Source organism: Centruroides vittatus, unplaced genomic scaffold, assembly GCF_030686945.1.
Source record: "Centruroides vittatus isolate TY-2023 unplaced genomic scaffold, ASM3068694v2 contig_854, whole genome shotgun sequence".
Taxonomy (NCBI): domain Eukaryota; kingdom Metazoa; phylum Arthropoda; class Arachnida; order Scorpiones; family Buthidae; genus Centruroides; species Centruroides vittatus.
The window spans coordinates 1224612-1252119 of record NW_027122558.1 but is presented as its reverse complement, the minus strand read 5'-3'; the positions used below and the strand labels follow the sequence as shown (position 1 = coordinate 1252119).

At 32.4% G+C, this 27508-nt stretch overlaps 1 protein-coding gene across 2 annotated transcripts in view; it reads left to right on the top strand.

The window, feature by feature from the left end:
* The window catches only part of LOC136982557 (GRIP and coiled-coil domain-containing protein-like), a 45191-nt gene extending 17757 nt beyond the window's left edge, over window positions 1-27434 (top strand). The window contains exons 4-13 of one of the 2 annotated variants that reach the window (XM_067279056.1): window positions 2766-2818; window positions 6944-7036; window positions 9106-9201; window positions 12025-12078; window positions 16340-20491; window positions 20571-20639; window positions 24516-24615; window positions 24708-24863; window positions 24974-24999; window positions 27069-27434. In XM_067279056.1, the coding sequence (XP_067135157.1) occupies window positions 2766-2818; window positions 6944-7036; window positions 9106-9201; window positions 12025-12078; window positions 16340-20491; window positions 20571-20639; window positions 24516-24615; window positions 24708-24863; window positions 24974-24999; window positions 27069-27275 (5006 nt within the window). In that variant the 3' untranslated portion in view covers window positions 27276-27434. The remainder of the gene's footprint in view (window positions 1-2765; window positions 2819-6943; window positions 7037-9105; window positions 9202-12024; window positions 12079-16339; window positions 20492-20570; window positions 20640-24515; window positions 24616-24707; window positions 24864-24973; window positions 25000-27068) is intronic. The other variant, XM_067279057.1, reaches the window with a different exon arrangement.
* The last annotated feature ends 74 nt before the right edge of the window (window positions 27435-27508 follow it).

The following is a 27508-nucleotide window of genomic DNA, read 5'->3' as shown; positions in this document are numbered from 1 at the left end:
ACTTTGTAAGTAGTATAAAGTGACCAGACTCCCAAATTAGGCAGAACAGTTCTGCTTTTTAATATGCTGTTTCAATTTTAAAACCGTCTCAAAAGATGTTCTGCTTTTAGACTGTTTCGTAATTATATTTCAAAATAGTCAATATTCATTATGTGAATTGTATACGATTTATATTTGATGTATAAGTTATAGCAGTGATTCCCAAACTTTTTCAATCCACTGTCTCCTTTCTTCCGTAAAATTATACCCAAGGCCCCTAACCCATTTTCCCTTGTGTGAGAAAGGCTAGAAAATATTCTTAAGAAAACTTTTCTATGAACCTCACACTTTGTGTCCTTATTGCACATTGTTCTCAACATCTAGAAACCATTAAACGCAATGTTTCTTCTTACCCATTTAACAGAGAAAAGAGAGAAGTTGTCAGTGACCTCAACCTTTGTCTATGATCACTGTTCAATACCCTGCCTCTGGCACCCCCAGCTGCCCACTCGCTTTTTTTTGCCCCCCTAGATTTACTTACCATCTACAGGAGGCAGTAGTGCCCACTTTGGGAACAACTGAGTTATAGCATAAAAATTTTAATATCCAACTCATAGAATCTGTAGCTCAGTTAGCAATTTATTGTCTAGTCTGGGACTTGTGTCTGTTGGAGAACAATGAATGCATATCATGTGCAGTTGAAGTTAGGATTAAAGAATTAATTGTTTTTTGCTAATTACACTGGTCAACATAAAAAATTTTTTCAAGTTTAAAATAATCAATTCTTATTTATTTTGATATAAAAATATGATTCTGACATTTCAAACTCTTACTTAATTCTTATTTTTGTGAAAAACAGGAATTTCCACTTTTTGAACTGAAATTTGAAGTATTCAAATTTTGTTAAAGAAATTTTGAGTTAAAATTTTGGGGTTGGCAACACTGAGTAAGCAATCTTATTCCAAGGAGAGCCATTTCAATTATAGATTTCCTTTAGTGTGCTTACAGAAACCTACATCATGTGAATCTTCTATTATTTCTAAATAATTTACTATATTTCAGGTTTAATCTAGCATAATTTTCAAGGGCAAATATACCTAGAAATATACATAACCTAGTTTTTGTTACTTCTATTTTTTAATTGGCTTTTATTTTTTGCAGATTACACTTTAAGATGCTGCATAAATGTGTTAATAGTGGGAATAATTTTTGTTATGAGTGGTGAAGTGACTTTTACATCTCAGAAACATGAAATTGCTCTATTAATAAAAACAGCCAATTACCATTATTTCTGTTGTAAAATACGAAACCAGAATAAATCCTAGGCATCAAACATTTGCTGTAATTTGTATGCAATAAATCTGTGGTGGTTAAATAATATTTTATATATCTTTTCTTTCACTGCCAATTAAGCAAGCAAAATTACACTTGGAATCATAATTATTGTTCATTGTAGTTATCTCTGTAGGTCATTATTTTGTAAAGACTATATAGATAAGTAAGATGTTCATTGGGTGTTCATAACATCCATCATCAATTATGTCGGAAAACTAGAAAACTGACAACTGTCTACCGGAATTGATCACACAACTCATCCGATGTTCATTGAAGTGCCCAGTCTTAAGTCTCACTTTTTACATTTCAGGATCGGGTCACTTTAAAGTAGTAGTAAGGATGTAATAGGAACCACGTAGGAAATGCACTAAATCTGTCTTTTGAGTGTTAATATAAATATTTATCAGATGTTTTTAATGTTTTTTTAAAAATTCAAATGTTTTCAATGATACAAATCATCATCTTCAGGAAAAAGAATAAAAACATAACAAAAAAATAGAATGTAGTATGCAGAAATATTTTGAATATTATATTAACAGTAAAACTGACTTTGTTTAGTACAGAATTCACTTATTGTCATCACAGATATTCATCATAATTAGCACATTCTAAAATGTCCTAAAATACATTTATGAAATTTAACTTATCATAAGCAGAGATTTACAGTTGTCATTTTCTGGTAAATAGGTGAATTGTCTTTTTATGGTATCAGCCTCAACAAATACCTGATAATGAGCAATTGTTTTTGTTATCTATTTGCTTTCAGTCTATTGCATGTAATTGAAATAAGTAATTATACATTTCTTATTTTAATTATATGTCTGCTGCTGTTAAACATGACAGAAAAAACATTATGAAAACACCATAGCGTGGACTATTGGATGAATATGTACATCATAACAATAAATAAATTTTAATTAATTTAATATTATTAGATAATATTTTACTATTTTATTTTATTTGATTATAAAAATGATATTGAATGTTTAATAAATTCTTTTATTCAGTAAATGACATTCTAATTCTCTATGTGGTGAGCTGGAACCTACTTATAATAATAAATTACACCTTCCACACTATTTCCATCAAGCAGTTTAATAAAATTTAATGAAACAAACATTTCTAGCTACATTAAGGAACCTGCTTCAGATTTTAACAGCCTGAAATTGAATTAAACAGTCCGAAATGTTCCAAATTTGTATTTTATTTAGATATTCGATTTTGGACTGTTAAAACCTGACATAGACCCCTTAATGTAGCTGAAAATGTTTTTGTTTCATTAGATTTTATTAAACAGTTTGTGGAAATAGCGTGTGTGAGTTGTTATTAATGTCATTCTATCTTTTTAATTATCTATTACACATTTTCATTTATTGCTAATTTTATCGATTTTTATTATATTACATATTATAAATAAATTTAATAACAATGATTATTTATTATTTGTTTAGGAGCAAACTGTATTGGAAGAGATAAATCATGTGATGTAATTATAGATAATCAGGTAACATAATGAAAATTTTTTATTCCTATTTTTATGGAAAATCTGGAAAATGACAATTGGACAATAATTTTTTATGTGTATAATATATATATACTTTATTGAACTATTTTTTATATATAACTTAAATTATATATATAATATAATATTCATCTTGTCAAAATTATTGTTAATTTTGGCATGATGAAGATTTAAGTGGCAAGATGGAAATGAGTAAGCATTTTTGTTCTGTAGCTATTTTATATAAAAATAAAATTGCATACAAATCCCTGTAAAAAGTTGAATAATAGATTTTATATATATGTTATGGACAAGGTGATTAATCAGGCATTATTCATAATGCCCGGTCATTATGAATAATGACCAAAAAGGGTGCGCAGTGTGATAAATATTGATTAATTTATCATATTGACCGGTCATTATGAATACTGCTATCACCTAGTCGGGCAAAGTGATAATAAGACATTGAAGAGTGATCATCCAACGTACGCTAGCCAATTGGCACTCTGAGTTGCTGATTGTATCGCGTTGAGTGCATATCGTGTTTAGTACTGAATTTTAAATTGTGCATTATTAATTAATTAGATTAAAAAACCACTTATTTCATTTAGAAATATTTATTTTATGTGAATTATTTCAAAGTATTTTAAAAAGAACATGTAATCTTTTAAAACTAAGTACTATTAACTATATTAATTAAATGAAAAAATTTTACCTAGGCGCACCATCATGGTGGTGGTGGAAACTGTTTGTCCTCCCGGAGGGGAGCCGCCAGTAGGCTGCCGATTGTTTAACATCACTGGATATTCATATGTGTGTTCAAGAACTACCGTGAATAAATAATTAGTGACGTTAAACAATCGGTGGCCTGCCGGCGGCTCCCCTCCGAGAGGAATCCATTGAGAGCACAAACAGTCGTGACTGCCGTCAAATTCGGTACTAAATGCAATACACACGCGCAACTCAGATACGAGTGCTGATTGGCTGGCGTATTTTGGACGATCACTTCTCAACGTATTATTATCACTTTGCCTGACTAGGTGGTAGCAGTATTCATAATGATTGGTCAATTTGATAAATTATTGAAATTTATTACAATGCCCGATTTTGTTGGACATTATTCATAATGACCGGCCGGGCATTATGAATAATGCCCGTATTAATCACTTTGTCCATAACATATATATATTATGGACAAAGTGAAAGAAAGAAATAGACAATAAATCTGAATAACTTTTATATATGTACTATTAAATTTATTATGAAGTATTTACAATATTATAAACATTAGTTTAAAAGAATAGTAAAAAAAAGAAGCAAAAACAAAAATGAGAAAAGAGGGCAACAGAAACTTAAATGGAAAATTAGATATTCCTAAAACAAAAAAACATTTAAGAGAGACAAAGAATTAAACAATTGTAAAAGGTGAAGTGTAAACAACAGTAAATACTTATTGGCAAAAGTAAAAATTAGTTTGAATACAGAGAACTTAAAGGAGGCTGCCAGTTTGCATCTCTGATTCAAATGAAACTTAGTGAGCAAATACAAATAGTTCCATATCCAAATAATAGGACCCATTTCTCAAGCATTTCCAAAAAACAGGTCTCTGAAAGTTGAGTGTTTAGCTTATAAGTCTAGAAGTTCTTCCTGGCCTAGAAATGGTATTAGTCGTGTAAGGAGTCAAAGTCTGATCATTATTTTATGTTTTTAGCATTATCTTTAGTTATTATTTTCTTTTTGGGGACATTTTATTATGTTTTTAAGGACAGAAAACTTCCAAAAACCCAAAACTAAACTAAATTCAAAATTAAAAACAAACATCCACTTGCATACATGACTGATCTTGTAATGCTCAAATTTGTAAATATGATAGTGCGGCATTACACTTTGTAAGTCGGATAGAAGATGACAATATCTGTTCAATTGCAAGGTGTAGCTCCCAAAAGTGACCTTGAGTGTGTGTGAAGGCAATCTACTTTGGATCGAATTATCTGGCATTATTTTTTCATGACAGCTAAGCACTTAACTCATAAGAGAAGTGTATTCTTTGTTCTTGAATTTAGTTGATACTGGTGGAGATTTTATTAGTTGTACATCCTGAGTTGTGAAAAAGAATTTCTTTTTATTCATTGGTTTTTTTTTTTTTTTTTTTTGCTTGTACATAATTGATTTTGACTTGTTTGAATGTTTAAAATATATATTTATTACTAACTTCTTGTTTATAATTATTTTTGTTGTTTATAGTTCAAGCTTAATAAATATTGCCATGGATTTTTGCTTGCATATATGTCATTTTTCAATTTTTTTTCTTTTTTTTGTATTTTTCTCTTCTGTTAGGTAACAGGAATTACTCACTTTGACCAAAGTCCAGGCCTGATACTTGATAGAACCTTAATTTTGTGTAACAGATTTTTCTGACTTAGTTTTGATTACACAGTGAGTGAATAAGATTCTAGATCAATGATTTTCAACTGGTGTGCTCTGAGAGGATTGTAGGTGTACCACAAAAATTTTTGAAGGTTTATTAAATAAATTATATTTGAAAGAAGCCCAAAGAAGAATAAGTGTACATATCAAAAATAAAACTTCTTTAAATTGATTATATGAGTTTTTGTTGTTATAATAAATAAAAGTATACATAATGTAGTAAAAAATATATATTCATAAGCAAAATTATATGTTAAAGTTCAAAATTACAGCTGGAATGGATAACTAGTAAGAAAATCAACAGCTTACCTAATTTTCCAGCATGAGAGTTTGTATAACAAATGTTTTTGGTTTATTTTATAAACATGCTTCAGGTTTAAAATTATACAATTCTAAATTCCCAAATTGGAATGTTTTAAATATTCAATGACTATATAAAATTTTCTTTAAATATTTAAACGTGTACACATGAGTATATATTTTTAAACAATTATACATATAAAAATAATAAAATTAAAAATAAAATAAAAATACAAATAAAGTAAACCACAGGAATTTCATATGCCTATGCATTTTTTTTTATGTATAATTAATTAATCTGTAGGATTATTGAAGAATGATTGACACACATTAGATAGGGATTCTGAATCTTTATTGTTAATACAATTATTTTTCAATGTGGACTTGAATATTTCCAATGTTTCCATTGTAAAACACACAAACCAGGCATGCAACTTCATCCCATTGTTGATAAAGCCAGGTCTCCAACTATTATGATAGAAAAACATATTCATAGCTTTTTAGCAGAACACCTGAAAGATTACAAATTCTTGGTACAAGATCCACAAAAATTAGTTGCCAGGTTAAATGAAATTACGTTAAAAGATGACGAGTACATCACGATGCTAGATTTTGCCTCACTGATATATATCTGTTGATACGTTTAGAACCATGTTTTTGCACACTACGTGATTTTCTTTTCAAATGTATTTTAATCACATCTACATCACAAACAGGTGTTAGAACTAGTCCACTTATTATGTTATACGTCTTTTTTCAAATATAATAACAACACTTACATCCAAAAATAAGGTGTACCAATGGGTAGTCTTCTTTTAGGGGACTTATGCAAATTCATTGTGAGACAACTTAAAAACAAAGTTTTACAACTTTAAAAAAAAATTTTAATTACATTGTGTAGTTATAATTTATTGGCATTCATCATAAACATTTTTTGTAAATAGGTAGTTCATCATGCCACTGTAACAGATTTTCCACAATATACACAAAATGTTTTTCTAAAAACATAATGGTTAATTACATACCATATAAATTTTCCAGGATTTTCCATTTAAAGTAATTCTAATAATCAACGATAAACTCTTAATACAAAACCTAAACTTATTTAAATGTCATTAATGAATAAATAATTTGTATCTCACAAATTACAGATACATTTTCCAAATATTTTCTATCATTTAATGTTTTATCTTGAAGTAATTACTCCCTGTTGCGTGAGATACTCTTAAACAGATTCCTACCCTTCTTTTTGACTATAAATTCAAGAATCCATTTTATCTTATATGATATTTTTTCCAGAAAAATTCAAGCCTAATAATTGAATTATAAGAATTAACATTTAAAATTGATGAAATATTTGAAGTTATTGAGTCGATTATTGTAATATATAATTTCTTTTAGGTATTGTCGAGATATCATGCCGTTATCGAAGTCGATAAATATTCCTGCTTAATATATGATGTTGGAAGTCGAAATAAAACATGGAAAGGCAAGGTTAGTATTTATACATAATATTCTATTATAGTATTAAAAAGACTTTATTTGTTTTTTCTTTTCCAAATATTAAAAATATATTTGAATATGTCTGTAATGTTAAATTAAAAATGTATAATAATGATGATACAGTATTAATCAGATAATAATAAAACTGCATCTTTCTGTTAGTACTCTCTTACTAATTATATTTCATTGAAATTAAGCAAGAAACTGAACCCAGTAATTTTTTAAAGTAGATAAGTAGAATTATTTTCTAGTCAGATTTTATTGTACTGTTTAATCTACTATTTCATTTTAGTACATTATCTTTGTACATTTTTATATTCTCTGTGCAGAAAATAATATTTAATATATCCACTTGGTAATCTTGAACCAGAAAAAGAAAAAAAAATGATACTATGTACGGAACAATTATTTTATATTAAAATATGGTAACCATTCGAGGTAAAATAAACAATGAGCATTTATTATGTTTTTATTTATTGCATGTATAGAGCACAATGTAATTATATATATTTTTATTATAAAAAAACTATATAAAATGCAGAAAGTATTCATTTTAAAATACTATAAATGTAAAAAATTACTTTTTACATTTATAACGAAAAAAATATTTTATATTATGCTGATTATGAAATATTATTTATTAATTTCTGTTTCGTTTTTACTTTTTAATAAAATTAACCACTGTTATACAATTAATTTGTTTTTCTGTACAGCAGTTCTAATAATGTATATTTAGGTTGCGATAATATTGATGAATTTAAAATATCCAGTTAACTCCAAAATGAGAAAAATAAGTTGAGAAAACTGTAATTTAAAAGTATCATTCTGTATTGCATATAGATGAAGATAGATTAATCAATTTGCTTTTTTATATATTTTTATTTAGTACAGTTATCTCATTATTCGTTTATTTCATTTTATTTTCTTTCCACTCTTCTTATCCTGTGGAGACTTAGAGGGCTTAATTATTTATTTAACTAATTGTGGAAATTCATAGACATTTTGAAATGGGTTTAATTAGAATGAAAGCATAATAGTATTGCAAAAATATTCATTTATGTGATTAAAAACGGTCACTAATTTGATATAAACATCTTTTGTTATATGATACTATTAATATGAAGTCAGAGGTGTATTCAGAAAGTACTGTTTAGCTTTAAAAACAAGAGAAAGTTTTTACAAGAAATTTTATTTTATTACTTTCTATTTATTAATTGATTTAGATTAGCAGAGCTCTTACACATTAAAATGTTAATAAAGAAAACTAAACTTCAGGATAAGTGTTTTGTGACCACACTTAAGTTTCTATGCCAAAGCATAAAACAGCTAGAAGAAAACAAGCTTTTTTCTGAACAACAATGGAAAACATACAGGAAGCAAGAAGCAAATTGTATGGTTTCACATTATACAAATTGTAACAGTTTGGCAAAAAACTCAGATATTGAGAAATTAGTTGAAGGAAGATAGTGTAGAATTTAGAGTTAATATGAAGTATATGTCACTCGTTTCAGTGAGTATTGAAAGAAGGCACAACTTTGTATTTAAAAACTTAGAGATGCTGTGTATTGTTAGTTATAATTTATTTTAATTTTATGTATGCAATAAGTAACATTTTAATTATGTTTGTTAGTTGTGTACATACCTATCATATTTTTAAAAAATGTGGAATTTTTGTATCTTTAAAAGCTAAGAAATACAAATTTGAATGTGTAAAAATATAATCCATTTTAGTCCATATTATTTGCACAAAAAGTCATTAATTCAATTATTGTTATACGTAACGTAAATTCTGCTTAAAGTTGCGCCTAAATTTAGGAAAAAACTGCATCTTTTCTTTGCGTCTATTTTTTGATATAAAAATAGCTGCTAAAGATCTTTATTTTAGTATAGTACAGTGTATTATTGGTTTAAAAACTTCAAATTTAATTTAATGAATGTTAGATTAGAAATATTATTTAAATTTTTTTATTTATTATTTAAAATAAATTTGTATTGATAATTACAAAGAAAGTTATATTAAAAATAATTTTAAAACTTACACTTTATATTTTAACTTTCAGATGCTGCTTAAGCCAAATATTAGATACAACTTAGAAAATAAAGAAAGTATTAGATTGGCAAATTTGAAAGCTTTTATTGCTATAGATGATGCAAATGTAAGAATTTTACTTTAAATTTATATATAATTTATTATTAGTTTTAAAAAATTGTATATTTTTAATTTAACAATTGAAAATGTGAATAATAATACTAACAAATATTTGTTATCACATTCCGAGATCTCGTATAAAACTGTCAAAAATTCAACAGTCTACTTGCCTTAAAACAAACACCGATAAAGTGAATTCTTGCATTAAAGCAAATTTTACCGTTGCCCATTTTCACAATGTTGATTTTAAGTGATAAAGTAAACAAAAATTTTACCAGAATTTATTAAATCAAACTGTACATTATCTTTAAAATCCCAAGAAATAATCCTACTTCCAATAGTGGTTACTTTTTATACTGTTCAATGTGAACAATAAAAAGTTGTATTGTAATAAATGTTCCATTTTGAGTAGAATAATTTTCTTCTCCTAGTAAGCAAAGACATGTTTGATCTTCAATTGTATGCAAAAGTTTGTTAACATTCCCATCTTTAACAAAATATTGTAAACAATTCACATACCATTTATCATCCACAAATGAACCTCCGATTGTAGAGCAATTTAAATGTCTATTTTTAGCAGATCATTCTACTGTATTCAGAAAATAGGGGTTAAAGTTTAAGGCTACTCACTCTTTTAAATGGATGCAGTCTCGTGTAGACACGTGCTAATTTGCATATGGGGGAGTGAATACAGTGATTTGAAAATTGTTAAGGACATTAATTTGTTTCTGTAAATAAATTTTATTTTATTTAACTTTATTTAGTAAATTATTTCAAAACATTATAATTTTGATATTTTAATCACCTATTAAGTGATAACTCCCTAAATTAAACAACTGTAACTTCAACCCTGAAAATTGTTAATACAAATTTTGATAAAGTGAACTAATTACTATGATTTGTATTAATGTGAGTTGACTGTAAAAATATTTTTAATACATTTGGTAAATATTTTTATTCAAACATCAAAATTACTTGATTTGGAATTGATGTTTTAATTCAGTTTCTTTCAAAAACAAACAAATTACATTTTTTGTGTGTGAAAAAGATTTAGTGTTAATAAATTAACATATAAGTAAATTACAAAAAGTTTTCATAAATGTATAGTTAATGTGCAATGGATGTCTGATAATTTGTCCATTTGTTGTATAATTTACTCTTTTTGTCATATTCTGGTGAAGCTCTCATTGATTTAATATTGTGTTTTCCCGAAAATAAGCCTGGGTCTTATATTAATTTTTCTCCAAAAGACGCATTAGGTCTTATTTTCGGGGAATGTCTTGTCCAAAGGCACTCGCTTGCGATTTACAAATACTTAATTATAATTTATGTTATCGTTTATTTTAAGTATTAATGTCAATAATATTATTTATTTATATTTAATTATATATTAATACTATTAATTTATAATTCAATACGTCCATCGTGGGTTGCAACAGACATATTAAATATGACCATCTGGCTGATGATCTTAACTGAGACTTATTTTAGGGGTCGGGCTTATATTACAAGATACTGAAAAATCATGCTAGGGCTTATTTTCCGGTTACGTCTTATTTTTGGGAAAATATGGTATAATAAATATTCTTATTATTTGTCACCTTTTGGGAGTCCTTAATTTACAATACTTTATTATCATAATTTAAATTTGTAAAAATACCCTCTTTATAGTTATATTTTTTAATACAGTAGAGTCCCGGAAACTCGACTCTAGATAACTTGACATTCCATAAAACTCGTGTCATTCAGAAAAAATACACATAATATAATTTCTGCTTCTGTAACTTAACACTAGAATCAAATAGTAAGTTATTGCTATTCACTAATGGCACTTGATAATAGCATCAATTCCACCTGTTAACAAAGAATAAATCCTTTTTCTAAGGTGCCACTGCAAAATGCCAACGCACGAACGTCACTAACTAAAAATAGCCACCAAATAGCCAGTGGTTTTTTAAACTAAAATTTAACTAGAAGTAGAAATAGTCACTATTGGTATGTAGTTAATACATACGTGAATTTGTACATATAACACATTTACGAAAATTTCACTATTTAGTCTAGCATCGTCTTTGTGTCATAAAACTTGTCATTTTCAGTAACTTGTCACCCTCTCAGTCCACGTTAAGTCAAGTTTGTGGGACTCTATAGTAATGTTATTTTGACTGGCTGACAGTTATTTGATCATTTGAGTGGCAAATTCTTGTTTTAAATAAAAAAAAACTAAGAAATGTTTAAGAAATTACTGCATTGTTTAATTAGTCATAATATAAAAATAGAGACTTTTTCTAAATAATTAACTCTAGGAGTTTACTGTATTTTGTTATTTATATGAAAAAATTGCAACAAAACTATTAAAGTAGTCTTAAATTTTTTGTTTTAATAATAATTTATATTAAATTGTTGATTTCAGTTGTTGTTAACAGTTCAGAAATTGAGAAGATGACATTTAACAAAATTGAAAATTTTTTAATTTATGAATTTATTTTTATCTTAAGGACATTTAATAAAATCTTATGTAATTCTAAGGTATTGAAAAGTCAATATAAACTTGATTCTGCTTATATTAAATTGCATTTTTGAGCAAATAGAATACAATTTATATTAGTTCTTCATTTTATAACTTGTTTGACGAAGTATTAAATTTAGAAAACTTTTCACTTTTTGAGTAATTAACAGTTGAATAAAGATGTTCTTATAGTAGTATAGATATTCCACATAATTCAAACAATAAAATTTCAATTATTTTCAGTATTTTATTCATTTGATTATTTTACTATTGAATGAATAATTAAAACTGTTTTATTTATTCATTTTTCTTCAAAAACAGAAGAGAAATGAAGATGAAGACTCTGAAACAGGTTCTGAATCAATGATAAATCAGGTATAACTCTATATGTGTTGTTAATATCATTATTTTCAATTTATTGTTTGAAAATATCTATATTAACAGTATTTAAATACATTACTTTTGCTGGTGATGTTTATTTGGTTTCCTTATCCCGCTTTACTAGGTAATGAGCCGTGTATTTTGACTTTATTTCCGACGTAAAGTCATCAATGAATGTATTTGCTTATAAACACTATGCAAAGAATATTTAAAAAAAAAAATAAATTTAATAAAATATATTAAAAATTTAATATTACAAGATTAATTTTAAAAACTGTACACTCAAACCTGTTTTTGTGCAATTTTTTTTTGTGCGGTATACCAATTTGATTGAAATTCATATACCGCACAAAAAATATCGCACAAAACAAATCATACAAATAAAAGACCACACAAAAACAGGTTTGAGTGTATTCTAGAAGTAAGGTTATCAAGTTTGAATACGAAACCATTTTTTTGATAACATGGACGATAGGCCTGCACCCTATTTCCTATTTAAAAAAATCACACTGCAACAGAAAGCTCCAGAAAAATGAAACCGGATGAATTATATGGTAAATGACTAAGGCAAGGTAAACAGACAATGAATTTTGCTACATGGAATGTACAAGGGATCAGATCAAAGGGACAAGAGATAGTTAAAGAAATAAAAAGAATGAAAATTGACTTTGTGATCTTAAGAGAAACAAAAAAGAAAGGGTCGGGAATGGAAGAACTGAAAGACGATGTACATATTTACTCTGGCGTGCCAAAAGAAGAAAGAGCAAAATGTGGTGTTTCCATGGTGATAAAAAAGAAATTTAAGGGAAATATTACCAACTTTGAAACAATAGATGAAAGAATGATGAAAGCTATCCTAAATATTTTTGGAAGACAAATTACTATCATTGGAATTTATGCATCAAATGAGGATGAAACCCATGAAGGTAATGGGTTTTTTAAACGAAGATATTCATAAATATACTTGGGACTCAACATACCAGGCAGTGGAAATCAATCATTGACTATGTTATTACAAAGCAAAGAACCCAAATTAAAATTTTAGATGTAAGAGCACAGAGAGGTGTTACCTGTAGCTCAGACCACTATCTAGTAAGAGCAAAAATCATTATTCCTTACAGAAGAGTAATACAGACACAGAAAGAAGAAAGAACAGAAATGGAAGTAATCAAAGATCTTAAATTTAATCTCGAAAGCTTAGCAGAAGAAAGTACGAGAAGACTGTTTCTGACAAGATTAGATCAAAAATTGAAAGAGAAAAAATATGATAACACTATAGAATTATATGAAAATATAAAAAAAGCACTACACGAAGCAACAAATGAAGCTCTAGGACAAATCAAAGAACATGAAAAAACTTTTAAAAAATTCTGGTGGACAAAGAGGTAGAAAACTTGATACAACAAAAAAAGTAACTTACTTAAAATGGATGAACACTAAAAAAGAAGAGGATAGAATGACATATAAAGAACTTAGAAAATCAGCAAAAAAAATTAATTTTGGAAAAGAAAAAATTAGGTTGGGATAGAAATTGTAGAGAAATAGAAACATATGTAGGAGGAAGAAAATGCACTGAAACATAGAAATTCCTTAAAAAATGTTAGAAATAAAAGTAATTGTAATGAAGGACAGTTTATCTCAGTTAAACAATGGGAAGAATATTGTAAAAATTTATTAACAGGAGATAGAATTCAATTTATGACAGACGATATAAACATAGAAAAGGATGTACCAATTCATTTAGAGACAAAACAGATTAAACAAGCATGTAAGAAACTGAAGAATAATAGAGCAAGTGGTCCCGGAGGAATACCGGCAGAACTGATAAAACAAAATGGAACAGAAAAATTATTTTAGAATGACAACAAAATTATTCAAATGATGCCTTAATGGAGGAGACATTCCAAAAGAATGGAAAATTGACTTTTTGACATCTATCTATAAAAAAGGAGATAAACAAAAATGTGAGAACTATCGAGGAACTACAGTAACAGCAACATTTGATAGATTATATAGACGAATAATAATAGATCTAATCGAAGAAGAATATCAAACAAAAGAAAAAGAAGAGCAGAGTGGATTCAGAACAGGAAGATCATGTATGGACAATATTTTCTGTATAAAACAGATTATGGAAAAAAGATTAGCAACAGGACAGGAAACTCATTTGTTGTTTATAGACTTAACAAAGGCATACGATAATGTCCCAACATCAGAATTACGGGAGACATTAAAAGAGATAAATGTTAATAACACACTTATTAAAGCAGTTAAAGAATTATATAGAGAATCCATAATGAAAATAAAAATTGGAAAAAAAAAATATCAGAAGGATTTATGGTATCAAAAAGACTAAGACAGGGATGTTGTATCTCACCAACTTTATTTAAAATCTACATAGAAGGAGTATTGAAAATATGGAAAAAGAAATGTTGTAATATGGGAATAGATATTAATGGTAAACCAATGTTTACATTGCAATTTGCAAATGATCAGGTGGTAATGGCAGAAGATAAGGATGATCTAGAATACACGACAAGAAAAATAAAAGAGGAATATTTTAAAGGAGGTTTATATATAAACGCGAGTAAAACAAAGTATTTATGCATAGGAGGGACTAAAACACACGGAACTGGAAAGAGAAAAGATTGAGGGATGTGAACATTATAATTATCTTGGAATACAAATTCATCAAGATAAAGAGATACATTAGAAATTAATACAAGATTAGCACAAGGTAAGAGAGCAGTCAAGAGATTAAATGGAATATGGTGGAGTGAAGAAATAACTAGAAAAGAAAAAAATATATAATGCTATTGTTAAAAGCATTATGTTTTACGGGGCAGAGGCACGGAGAATGACCGGGGAAGAGAAGCGAAAAGTAACGTTTGAAACGGATGCATTGAGAAGATCGTGCAGAATCTCAAAAAGAGAAAGAATAACTAACGAAAGAATCAAAAACCTAATGGGATTGAAGGAGACGGTTTTGGAAGAAATAAAAAGGAAACAATTTATTTGGTTTGGACACGTGAAAAGAATGAGTGACGAGAGGCGCACGTGAAAAGAACGAGTGACGAGAGGCCAAAATGTCAATGGAATACATTCCACAAAAAAAGAAAGAGAGGAAGACCCAGACAAACTTGGTACAACAGAGTAAAGTTAGCACCTAGTGAAAACAGGATTAAAGAGGAATGGCATATGGACGGAGAGAGTTCGTGGAGGTCGGAAAGCAACGTAAGACGCCATAAACCGAATATAGATAGAATGATTTTAAAAATAGAGAACCACAGTGAATTGATATATGGCATAATAAAGCTACAACCAGAAGTTGCATGACTAAAGACTTGAGAGAATTGCTACTTACTGCAATAAGAGTATTAGAGAGGATGCTAGACAAAAATTTCACAGAAGAGAATGTCAAAGCAAAGGCATATTGATAAGAATAGATAGTTTCATAGTAACAACTTTATTAATGATTGAAGAGTTGTCCTAGTAGTAGTTTGTTTTTGATGATAAAGAATATTTTTTTTTTTTTTACTATTTCAGTTAACTACACATACTAGGCTTCATTTCACTTCCTTCAAAGTCATTAGTGTACAACACTTCAAAGAGAAATTATCAGAATGCATTTACTTTGGTTTATAGATATATTATTATATATTTTTTTAATTACAGTTTAATAATAATATTTTTGAGACTAATTTCATAATAAATAATAATTTTTTTATAAAAAATAAATAGAGGCAATTGAAAGAATTCACTTATATGTCCTTATTTTGTACTATTTTTGTTATATTATTATCTACTTAGCAATTATTAAAGCTTGTTATACTGGTGAAAAATCCAGGTGATAAATAAAGATTGTTTTTTCTGAATAAGACTTCCTCTTTTCGCAGAAACGAAAACACCAGTGTAATAAGTCTTAATAAAATGCTAAGTCCTAAGTAGATAATAATATAACAAAATTATAAATGAAATTTAAAATTCAAATTGTAAAATAAAAAAAAAAAATTGGTTAGAATATTCTTGCTGTCTTGTTTGGATATTTTATTTCAGCTAGAATTAAAAGATTGTCAAAAAATATCTGAAACTTCATTTGAAAAAGTCGTCTTTAAAACATTTCTTATAATATTATACAAAGATATTGAAAAATTTACTTAAATTTATGTAAAATACAATATTATTATGTATCATTTACATTTATGTTTAATTATTATAGAAACATATTGTGAATTAATTTAAATTTGAATTATAGGAAGAATGTTTTTCTGCATTATCAAAAGAAGCAGAAAAAAGCGTGGTTGAAGATGAAGAATCTGAAACAGGATCAGAATCAATGATTACGAATGGAAAAAAATGCTATACAGTGGAAGAAGACATTGATGCCGACATGACATTTGTCAATGAAAAAGGTATCGATAATCAACAGTTAAATACTGTTTTCCGCAATGAAAAGGAAAATACTGATGAAAAGACACTTACAGATCAATCAGTTTTGCCACACGAAAGAGCAAATCAGTCAGATAATGATATTACAAGAGAAGAAATATTAATAAATGCATCAACAGAGCATTTTGAAAGTCATGTTAATTCAGATGAAGATACTTCAATGGATGATAAATTAATGAATGCACCGACACAATGCTACGAGAGTCGTTTAAAATCTGACGACAACAACGACGAAACAGATGATGAAAGATTAATGAATGCACCAACACAATGTTACGAGAGTTGTTTAAAATCTAATGACGACGACGACGACGACGAAACAGATGACGAAAAGCTAATGAATGCCCCCACCCAGTGCTATAATAATCATCCCGTTTCAGATGATGACATAACAGATGATGAAAAATTAATGAATGCGCCAACACAACACTATAGTGACCGTCCCAATTTTGACGATGATATAAGCGATGATAAATTAATAAATGCACCAACACAGAAATTTGATACAAGTTCGGATGACAGTTCAAATGATGAAAGTTTACTAAAAGATCCAAATCAAAATATTTTAAATAGGGATGCATCACATAATTATACAAATTTTACATCTAATAATGTTTCATCGAACCTTTTAAATGAGGAAACTGGAAACATTTCTCAAAGTACCAGCGCAGATGAAGACCTATTGAATGTCGAAACTCGAGCATACTTAAACGATTTTATAGATAAAGTGGAAGATGATTTAGCAAACAACGAAACATGTAATCGAGAAGATAAGGAACTTTCAGAAGATAGTAAAGTTGATCGGGACGGTAAATACGATGAAATAATTGATGCCGAAACTCTAGCGTATTCATCCAATATAGAACCTAATATAGACGATAAATTTTCAATCGATAAAGAAACGTGTGAACTTGCAAATAAAACTGAAGGTATTGAATCTGAAGAAAAACGGTTGGATTCGATATTAAAATCGCGTGAAAATTTGGCAAGTATTTCTCCGGATTGCGATACAAAGGATCAGAATTTAAAAACTCCTTTAATAAATATTCAGCAATCAAAATTCTTAATGGAAGAAACTCTAGCAGATTTTTCTTTAAATGATATTTTATGCATGTCTACGCAGCCACAGGAAAGTCAGACGGACGATTTAGATTACGAATGTGATTATTTAGCAGAAACACAAGAAATAGAAAGTAGTAAAACGTATTTAGATAATATAGAAAGTACCAACTTGGACGATAGTGAAATTCCGCCCGTGCCCGACGATTACGTTGCCGAAACACCACCTCACTTGCTAGACTTATCTTTAAGCGAAAGCGAAGAAGAAATGTTAGAAAAATCCAAATTACTTGCCGAATCATCAAATAAATCCAAAGATTTCGATAAAAGTGAGAATATATCGGGAAGAATATATAACGAAATAACAGAAACTAATAATAGTAATCTGGAAGATAATTTAATAGAAATTTCTAAAGTTGAAAAATGTGAAAATTTAGGCCATAAAGAAGAGGAAAAAGTATCAGTTAAAGAAAATGTCAAGAATAATTCCTCTCTTGCGGAAGAGAGAAATTATTTAAATAAAAATGAAGGGTCAAATCTTAATAATGACAGTAGTAACAACAATTTGATTCTGGAGAGAGATTCTTTTCAAAAACTTGAGAAGAACCAAATTGAAGAAACCAATTACTGTTGCCTAGAACAGAGGGACACACCCAGAAATCAAGTAACAATACCAGAAATAAATAAAAGTGTTGTATCACAAAACAATAATCTTATAAAAACATTAACAAATGAAAAAGGCGATGCATCTTTAATGGAAAAAAACAGTTCAGATTTAAACAAAGTAGCGGAAAATAATGAAATTGTAACAAGTGACGTAATTCAGAAAGAAATTATAGATATAAATGAAGGAACAGCTCGGTCCTTTACAGAAGAATCGAATAAAAATAAAGCCGAAAAAGAAAATAGTAATCCTTCAAAAATCAATCAAATAATAATTAAGGGAAACAATAATTCTCAATCAGACACGAAAAATAACTCGTCGACGGCGTGGGTGGAAAATAAACAAACAAAATCTGCGGTAACGGAGGAGAATGAGGATTTTTTGAACGAAAAAAATTATAAGACTATAAAAGAGCCTGCGAAAACCAGACCGAAGAGGAAGAATAATTTGTTACAGAAAGAAAAGACACCCGCAGAAAGTGAATCGGCAAAAACTGGAAAAGGCGAAAAGAAGTCTCGTCTCACCGAAAAACCTAAATTGAGAAAAATTGAAGAAAATGATGCAGCCGAAGAAATTAAACAGAACGATTCAGTTCAGAAAAGAAAAGAACATTTGTCAAAAGACGAGGAGAAAATTATCGAAGACAGTAATATGGAAGAAATAAATAAATTTGATGCGAAGAAACCAATGCAAACTAGAAACAGAAGTAAAACTGATCAACTGCAGAAAGAAAAAGATTCGACAATAAAAAGAACTGTCATTGGAAAAGAATGCCAAAGCATTTCGAAAAAGAAAAATACCAGAAGCAGAAAAAATATTAAATTGCTAGAAAAAGAAAGTACAATAGAAACGCGGGAAACAATAATTGAAGGAGGCAATTCCACTGTAGATAACAATAAAAATCTAGGCGAAGCAAAATTTGACGAATTTATAAACGAGAAAGAAGATTTAAATACCAGTAGTTTAAAAACTGTTAAAAACGAAGTGGTTAACGTAGAAATTAAAGAAAAAAATAGTACTAATAATAGCGAGAGTAACACCAATACAGAAGAAATTGATGACTTACGGCAGAGTCCTAAAACTATTAGCGACTCGCCCGGTCTCAAATTAGAAATTTGTGTAGGAAAATTGAAAGAAATATCTAAAAAGCAAACGTCTAGGCCTTTAAAACAGGAAAATATTGTGGACAAAGAAGCCGCTTCTCACGAAAATAAAAAGTCTTCCAGAAAACAGAAACGTACGTCTAAAATAGCCGAAAAAGTAGAAGAAAGACGGCAGAGCCCGAGGAAAAGAAAATTAATTAAAGACAATGCCGAAAATACTAAGGAAACAGATTTTACAATCGCGCATTCGCCTGTAATGGAAGGAGAGAAGAGAAAGTCCCCCAAAATAGCAAAAACCGAAAACAAAATAGGTTCTTTATGTAAAGAGTCTGATAAAACAGGCGACGACCACGACACTAATTGTACCGTAACTTCAGAGAAAACGAGGAAGAAAATACCTAACAAAATATCGGCAAAAGACAGTTTAGATTCGAGTAGTTCGGCCAAATCGGAAAGTTCTTCCTTCGAAGATAGTCTTAACCAATGCACTCCACTTAGAAAAAGCGAAAGAAGCCAAAAGAAGAAGGAACATCCCGAATTCCAGGTGTATCCAATGAAAAAATCCACAAGATCCGGTTCGGCCGATTGTACTCCTCCGGAAAAACTTTTCAATAAATTACAAAAAGGGAAAGACGAATCTACAAATAACAGAAGGACTAGACGTGGATCATCAATTACAGAAATCAAAAATTTAGAGAAATCTCCAAAAACGGCGTTAGAATTTGGCGATCCCGAGCAAATAAAACATCGGGACGTAAGTAAGTTAAACGAGCATTTATCGAACGGCGACTCGTCTAAAAATTCGCCAATAAAAACTAAACGCAAACAAACAATTCCAACGTTAGACCGGGATAACGTAGCGAATATTTCGACGAGAAAAAGGAAAGCGAAAAGTGAAACGGCGGGAAAGGTCGACACATCACCCAAACTTACGAAACGTCGCCCTTTAAGTAACTGCAGCAGTTCTAGTACTTCACAAAACGGCGCTTGGAATTTAACCTCGCCTTCTCCAAAGAAACAAACGTGTGCGAACACCAGAAAGCAGAATCTAAATAGTTCGTCAAAAGCAAAATCGAAAAAAAGTAAATTTAAAATTATGTTCACCGGAATGAACGAAAGCGGAATTCAAAAGGTTAATTCTTTCATTTCTTTTTACATGACTTTGCATCCATAACATTACTAAAGATAACGTTTTTTTGTTTGTATTGTAGATTGTTACGAAGTTGGGTGGCGAAATAGTCGACGATCCAAAACTATGCACGCATTTAGTGACCGACAAGGTTAGATTTTTGAAATTTGACGTTAGATACAAATTAAAGTTCGGTCGTTTGTATTACATACGTAAAAATAATGTAATTTTATTTGTTTGGACTTAATTTACATAAATTACCGATGGCAAACCATTCGGAACACTTCCCCCTCTTCTTTCAAGTTACTACATAATACGTATATCGGGTTTATCCTGGATGTAGAACTTGCCATTTTGGTTTTTCCATCAACGGAAACCACAGTGGAAGGAGGGAGATGTCTAGATGATTTACGCTTGATAATTTATATAAATTAAGCCACAACAATTAACAAACATTCTAAAAAGTTTAGAAATCTTACACTATTTTTACGATTGTATGCTAACAGTTGCTAAGCAGATTTTAAAACATTTCAAAACTATGCTTTTTGGACCGAAATTTTCAAAACTTTCAGACCTATAAATTCTCACCGGCATTCGCCCGTCAGTCCTTCCTTAATCTCGAGATAGGAGTTAGATAGACGAAAGTTGAGACCGGATACGGAAAGCTTAGGAATAGGAGGCCCCGATTAACTTTATACGAACTTCTGGTCCGTTATTCAAATTCAGAAATGTTCTCTAGAACAAAGTTTTTCACAAATACAATGCGTCTTTGAATCCAAATAATCGAAAACTGCCAACAGAAAATGTCGTCGATAACTATCGAATTCCCCGCGAGAAACTGGATTTCCAGTAACTCGTTTATATTTAAAACAAAAAAATGCCGAAAGATTTTTTGGGAGCCGGAAACTTAAACCAGCAATTATTTATTGTGACGTGGTCACAAAGCCGAACTGCTGTTCTTAAAATCACTCGACTTCCGACCAGGCCGGAAGTTTGTACATAGTTAATCGAAGCCACCGGTCCACCGGGTTTCCAAATCCGGTCTCGATTTACGGCTAACTTCGTTCTGGAAATTAACGAAGGGCAGACAACTGTCGACAGTGGGAATGGGTAGGTTCGCAATTTGAAAATTGCAGCCCGACCGGAATAATGGAATCGACCGGCAAGCTGGCGGAAGTTAACGCCTTCTCGATTCCCGTCGGCGCCATTATACCGAATATTTGCCTTCTATAGTTTGAATTACAGTAGTTTCGAGTATTTTGTCGGAAAGATAATTGTTTTCTTAAGAGGTGTGCGAAATTACAAATTTCTATACTACGTGTGAAAAAATGTTCAGATTGCTATTGTATATTCGAATATAAATTCGTATACGGATATTCCCAACGGAAGCGCCGTATAGTCGAATACGGGACAGCTTCCACGGGAAAAATATTCGAACGGTGTAACGCAATCAGATTATACGCATTTGCGCACGCGGTTTAGCTGGTGGACGCTACGTATCAAAATATCGTATAACTCCTCCGATGATTCTATCCGGCGCCGGCACGGCTTCCCTATCATCAAATGTCACCCACGCCACTGATTTTTTACCGGATGCGACCTTTTCGTCCGATATGTATTTGTTCGGATGTAATAGTTATCCCAGAAAGGAACCTAATAGACACGGCCCGCCTTCCTTCTCCGCCCGAGGCTACGTTTTACCCGGCAGCGTCCAGCGACCGCGGGCGGAAAGAATCTTTGTACGCGCGAGCGACTTCTGTCCGGAGTGAACGCGTGTTTACAAGATGGCGACGACTCGGTCGAATGCTTGCTACGGAAAATACGACAAGCATTAAAACGGTAAATTTGAAAGGTAAATGTTATCACTAACTAGATACGCAACAAATATAAAGTGTCTTCGTAGAATAATAAGTTTTAAAAAGTTTTATTTTGAAAACATTACATTTACAAAATCAGAAATGATTAAATTACGTAAAAGATTATTAATCAAAGTACATACATCATATATACACAATTTATTTGTCATTCTCTTTTCTTTCATCTACAAAATCAGCCATTTTCTTCTGTGGAAGCGGCGATCAAACTCGCTCGGTCGCCGCTTCCCGCTGGCGCGTGTAGAAGCATCGTCCGACGGTCGCTGCACACTAAACGCGGTTACTCCGGACGCGCAAGTTTACTCGAACCAGTTTGTTGGCTCCGCTCGGAAGCGCGTTGGCGGTGGCCGGACGCTGCCACGTAAGACGTAGCCTAAGTAAAACTCGTTGGATTACGCATCCGAGAATATTTATATTTTCATATTTCCGACCCGAATTACCACCCACTCCGCGACGTTAAACGTAAATCTTAGGCAAATACGACACGCCATTCTCGGTGGCTCCTAATCTAAAAGCCCGTTACGTTACCCCCCTCCCCCGGATATTTTTCGCCAGTTATTCGACATTTATTCTCCGAACGCCGACCACGACTTTTTAATCGGCACGCGTACTCGCCGCTGGCAGATTTCTCTGGCTCCGTTTTCTTCCTTAATTAGCATTCTCGGGCTTTTCCGTTTACCGCCCGTCTTACCGACGTCTTTTCTCGCCATTGCTGGCAAATTACAAATTACAAATTCTAACTTCATTGCTCCACCAGGCCACGTTTCCTGGCCGGTTGCCCGTCTTTCTCGACCAGTTTTAATCGAAATCCGTCGCTACGCTTCTTCGTCCTTTTTTACCCATCTTGGGCCATCGGATCTTATCCGGATTCTCTCGTCGATTTAGACACTGTTTTCGATTTTAAACTTACTTTCAGTAATCAGAATTCTTGCTTATTTTTGGCAAACATTCGAACCCCGTAGTCGATTACCGCCTTTGCCTTTGGGCTACCACCGGCCCATCCGCCCCGGATAAAACCTATCTTTTAAGTAATAAGTCCCGCACCTTTCCCGTACCGAAAATAGTAAGATCCACGGCCCGCCCCGGGTTTTCGTCTCGACCGCCTACGATGTTTCGACGCTCGTCTATTTTATAGATTTTTGAACGGTGCGTTCGACCCGAAATTCGCCTGCCGTCGTTCGATGGTTTTTTACGGGTTCGACTCGAGACCGTTAGGTCCATCCGACGTCATTTATTCCGAGATAAAAAAAAAGTACTTTTTTTCTTGGCGAAACTACGAAACGAGCATTCTTCTGTCTTTAACGTCTATTTTTGTGTTACTTGTTTTAATTGTTGTATTTTTATCGTTTTTACGGAAATTTTGCTAGGTTAAGAGGGCCGTTCTGTCAAAAGTTGCTACTTATTCCGCATAATTTTATTCAGATTTTATCAACTGTTCTTTATTACTTCGTTAAAACCGTCTTCTACTGCAGAAAATACGGTTATATAATTAGTACGTACGTAAATATATACATAAAGTGTTAATAATTTGAAGACAGTTCGCTCAAACAGAGATCACCATTTTTAATTCCGTGTTTAAGACAATACAGTTTCGGCGACCGACCTTTCCTTAGAGGCTACTAGCCGCCGTAATCGCTAAAAAAGTCTTTTTTAAAACACAAATTTTCCAATTAAAAATATAAATTTTTAAAAAATAGGAATTGGTGACATACGAACATCTTGTTTAATCCATCTAACCTCCTTGGGAAGTTTTCAGCTTTATATCCACTAAGTAGTAAGCGCTGGAAAATGTAGATGCTGGAAAACCCCCTCTGGTGACGATATTTTACATTTTCTTTCGTAATTTCGTTCGTCCGATGGCTATTTTATGTTTAATAATTTGAAGACAGTTCGTATGTCACCAATTCCTATTTTTTAAAAATTTATATTTTTAATTGGAAAATTTGTGTTTTAAAAAAGACTTTTTTAGCGATTACGGCGGCTAGTAGCCTCTAAGGAAAGGTCGGTCGCCGAAACTGTATTGTCTTAAACACGGAATTAAAAATGGTGATCTCTGTTTGAGCGAACTGTCTTCAAATTATTAAACATAAAATAGCCATCGGACGAACGAAATTACGAAAGATATACATAAAGTGTTATATGATTTAATACAGTTTCACAGAACCGTGAAGATGATGTGTTGCGTAGCGAAGGGTATACCGGTGGTGGTAAGCGAATGGCTTCGCCGGTGCGAGAGCGACGACGCCTTCGTGGGTGAGTAAAGTCGGACGACGGCCCTCTAACGATACGTTAACCGGTTCGATTACAGAAAATAATTTCTTTTTCCTTGCCTAAAACGACGGCAGATCACGCCGAGTACTTGCTGAAAGACTCCCGGGCGGAGAAACAATACAAATTTAATTTGAAGGAAACCTTAGATAAAGCCCAACGGACGCCCCTGTTAAAAGGTTGGAGCATTCACGCCACTAATAAAGTAAAACCCGTACCGGAGCAAATGAAAGGTAAAATCTTCCTTTTCCGTATTATAACTTTACACGTATATTTGGTTAATACGGCTTTTAGAAAGGGGAAAAACTAAATTTTAATACTTTTAATACGCTTTGTTTTCCAGATATAATAGAATTTGCGGGAGGAAAGGTACGTTTTATTCGTTTATATTATAATTATAGTGTTATAATAGCTTTAAAGAAAACAAATAGGTTATATATATATATATTTATATTTATTTATTTATTTACGCTAAGAACTAAAATACAGGAATGAATAGGAAACAAATGGTGGTATTTGGAATAATTACCAAGGGTAGAGAAAGAAATTTTGACGGTCCACTAAATTAATCGAAGTCGACGAACTAAATGCCTGTTAAGAGGAGATTTTTCTACCGCGCGGGAATTAGACCTTTGAAATTATTTTACAAAATAATACGGACTTAATAGCTTAAGCGCGGGTAAAACTGCGGAAGATACGCCGCGCTCGGACAATACATCCGGTGTTTCTTTATTTCGATCCGGGCGGTGGGATCTAACCGCAGCCGTTTTGGCCGAGTCGCGCTCAAACGGTTTTACGGAATATCCGGCGGGCCGGGTTTCCTCCGACCGTCAAAGTCCAGATAAACGCTGGATTTTTATTTTTATTTTTTCCTTTAATGGACCAGACGAGGCAACGTTGCGCGGGAGATGCCGGTTTGAGAAGGGGCGCTTTATTTACCTGTCTTCTCCGCTTTGGCTTTATCCGCAGCGTTGGAAAGAGAACGGCGGTGGCACTTTCGCTCTCCTTCCGGCCGGGTTACCGACTTCTCGGTTCGATTCCGTAGAAAATCGTTAAAATAAATCGACGGAAGCCCGAGTCGTTTCCACCCCTACCCCTATTTTCTTCCCGTCAAACGGCGATAAATAAATAATTACGTCGGTCGACGGGAAAGAAAGTAGAACGGTGTTTATCGTCCGGAAATATTAAGAAGTCGCAAATACGTTTGTACAAAGTCCCTTTAGTACGGTTCTTTCCCGACGTCGATTTGGTAAAATACTTATTGGCACTTTTCGGAAAGTCGTAAGTAAACGTTGCCGTTCGGACTCGGGCTAGAAATTCTCCCGTCCGAATATCCGAGTCGGGTTTCCCTGGCCAGACTTAACGGGTGCCGTCTTTATTTACGCCAAATTTCTCCCGGTCCTGGTCGACGGGAGGAACCGAAAGTATCCGTTGCCGGGGAAATAATTAAAGGACGAGGCAAATTCGTCGGGATTCGGACCCTGCCTTTTCCGTTTGGCGTAACCCGAGATTAACGTCGGGAGAAGAGACCGCCCCGGGTTCGGACTATATTCCGACGGTTAAAGGTCGAGACGGGGTGGTGGCGCGTCGTATCTCCGGAGGGGTCGGACTTAACCGAGATTTTACCGGTTGTCGTTTAGTCTTTCGTAAAACCCGTCCGTCCCCTTAAAATTAAGTCTTTTTCCATTTTATAATAATTAAAAATACGGAAAGTTTTCTTAACAAAATGTAACGGATGGGGCCGGGCAATTTTATTTACTACTAACCATTAATAATATAAAAGTTATTTTTAAAACGAGATGTGAGAACGGGCGGGAAAGTTAGGCAACTGGTTGCCGGATTTATTTCCCGTTTAAATTCGGGCCGGAGTTTTTCGTCTTTGGCGTATCGATAGATACGTACCGGTACAGTACGTGCGTGGAAGTTAGATCGAAAATAGAGGCGAAACGGCCGTTATTTTGGTCGATCGACGTATACCGCGGGGCCCGGCTACGAGAGACTTCGGTCGGGGAAAGGTCCGTGTGGTCCGAGTAGCGCTTCCCAAGGCGAAGAGAGAAACACTGGAGTCCCGCGATTGTGGCAAAGCCGAAAATGAAACAACGGGACTTTCTTATTAAAATTATCTTTAATAAATTGGATTATTTACGATATAATTAGCGGGAGTGGAATTTCCTACGACCGAACTCGTTAACTACTTTCTGCCCGTCCCGATTTTCTCCAAACGGAAATTTTCGTTCGCGCTTTAATTTATTCCGAATCTTCACGAGACGGAGGATTCGAGCGCCGTTGGCCGGATAAATAACCCAGTGTCCGGTGGACGGCCCCCGTTCCTTTCGGAAGCGGCGCGTGCCGTGGCGATTCTTCCGGTTTATCCGTTTCCTCGGGCCTCCCTCGGAAGGTGGCGGCGGTTAACCTTTACTTTTTTCTTTTGTGTCCAGTACGTGTCTCGAATGCCGACCAGATTCTCGGACCGCCTGCTGATCGTCTCCTGTCCGGAAGACCTGAAGACCTGCGGACACGCGGCCAAGTGCGGCATTCCGGTGGTGGGCACCGAATACCTGTTGACCGGATTACTCAGACACCGGAACGAGGTGGAAGCATATCCTTTTTGCACTCGGGTACCGCGCTTCGGTCTTAGTTTATAATTTTCCTTTCCTCTTAATTTCCTTAACTCGGAACAATTATCGTCTGCCGGCCTGACCTCTGGGATCCGACCGCGTTTTCTACATCCTTCGTGGGTCCGGAACAATTTGTAAAAAGTGTCGCCGTTTATTTTTTTAATAAAACGTACGTTTCGTCCCGGCGTTTTTTCTTTTTGTCACGCGCCGAAAAGCGAGAGAAACGGTCCCGGGAAAGGCGGCTCTCTACCGGAAGACCG